This window comes from Sorex araneus, chromosome X, assembly GCF_027595985.1.
Source record: "Sorex araneus isolate mSorAra2 chromosome X, mSorAra2.pri, whole genome shotgun sequence".
NCBI lineage: Eukaryota > Metazoa > Chordata > Mammalia > Eulipotyphla > Soricidae > Sorex > Sorex araneus.
The window spans coordinates 258,083,379-258,084,867 of NC_073313.1; the positions used below are offsets into that span (position 1 = coordinate 258,083,379).

Genomic DNA, 1,489 nt, shown 5'->3' on the forward strand with positions numbered 1-1,489 from the left:
GGCTCATGCACTCAGGAATCACTCCTGGCGGTGCTTAGGGGACCATATGGGATGCTGGGATTCAAACCTGGGTCTGCCGCAAGGCAAACGCCCTACCCGCTGTGCTATCACTCCAGCCCCATTTGTATTTCTTCTTTGAAGAAGTTTCTGTCATCTCTTCTCCCCAGTTTTGATTAGATTGGATTTTTTTTCTTATAAACTTCTACCAGTGCCTTATCTATCCTTGATATTAACTTCTTTTTTTTCCGATTAATAACTTCTTTATTCTGGAAAAGCAAACGAAAGTCATATTCATATAAACACTGACATAACAAAGTATGGGGAAAAGGGGAAGGGAGAAGGAAACAAAAACCTCTACAAATCCTGCTAATACTGTCTCACCAAACAAGACCATAATGCTTTGTCCCATTTCAATCACAATAATAAACCACAAATAAAAATCTTCTCTGGAAGATACATTGCTCCTCTTTGAGATGGCAGGGAAAAGGGACCGGAAGTTGGGGGAGGAGGCTTTATTCTTTTGGCAGATCCTCTCAGTCATTATATTGCTGCACTGTTAATAAAAAATATATGCTTCTCTGTAAAGCATTAAAAAAAAATCCAAGGATGAGATGGCTGAAGTTTCAGCTCAAGTATCTCCAAATACATTGTTGTCCATTCCCTGACCTTTCCATGTGTTATTTCTTGGTTGTTTTCCGGATCAATGCCATTCTCTGTTTGTGAGCTTCTGTGGTACAAGCTTTTTTGTAGGGTCGGATTTCTTCAGAGCCAAATCCTGGGATCCACATGTTCCACTGGCGCTCTAGATGAAGCTGGACATCTTTTACTTCCAGAGTGCTGGACTTGCGATGCCGAGCAAGTTGGCAGGCAGCTGTCACTACACTCTCGATAAAGTCATCAGCAATCTGCAGCAGCATCTCTTCCACATCTTCGTCTAATTGCTCATTAGGACCCACTTCTCTTACTAAGTCTTGTAATTTCTTCTTGGTCAAAACCTGATTGTTTTCAGGGCTTAGTCTCCCTCCTGTCCCAGGAGTACCTGGTATTTTTACCACTGTAGTACTATTGGCCATGGAGCCTTGTGGAGGGGTGCTGGCTGGTTCCGGTTTTATGGATGAGAAATTGGAGAGGTTGATGAGGGCTGAGGGGCCAAACTGGTTCATAATCTGTCGAGCTTTGGACTTCAGCTCATAGAGCTTATCAAGATCCTGTTTCTTTTTGGAGCTGTGAGGACCAAGGCCAATCAAAGGCAGCAGCGTCTATCTCCCCATGATATGCGGAGCGATATTAACCTCTAATCACACTGTTATTTACTGTTAGGTAAATAAGTTCTCCCATTCCACGAGTCATCTTTGTATTCTGGTTGCCATTTCCTTTGAGGTGCAGAAGTCTGGTTTAATATGGTCCCATTTGTTTATCTTTGTTCCCACTTGTTTGGTCAGTGGTGTTTCATCCTTGAAGATGCCTTTAGCTTCAATGTCATGGAGAC

The 1,489-nt window shown here is 42.7% G+C and overlaps 1 protein-coding gene across 2 annotated transcripts; it reads right to left on the reverse strand.

The window, feature by feature from the left end:
* Positions 1-234: 234 nt before the first annotated feature.
* On the reverse strand, positions 235-1,276 carry LOC129400005 (transcription initiation factor TFIID subunit 12-like). Of its 2 annotated transcripts, XM_055122223.1 has the most exons (2): positions 996-1,276; positions 235-917 (listed from the first exon to the last, which is right to left on the reverse strand). In XM_055122223.1, exons 1-2 carry the CDS (start codon positions 1,161-1,163, stop codon positions 678-680), a joined length of 408 nt encoding a protein of 135 aa, XP_054978198.1. In that variant the 5' UTR covers positions 1,164-1,276; the 3' UTR covers positions 235-677. The 2 variants fall into 2 exon arrangements, with proteins under 2 accessions (XP_054978198.1, XP_054978197.1); XM_055122222.1 differs by having other exon boundaries at positions 235-1,276.
* Positions 1,277-1,489: the final 213 nt, after the last annotated feature.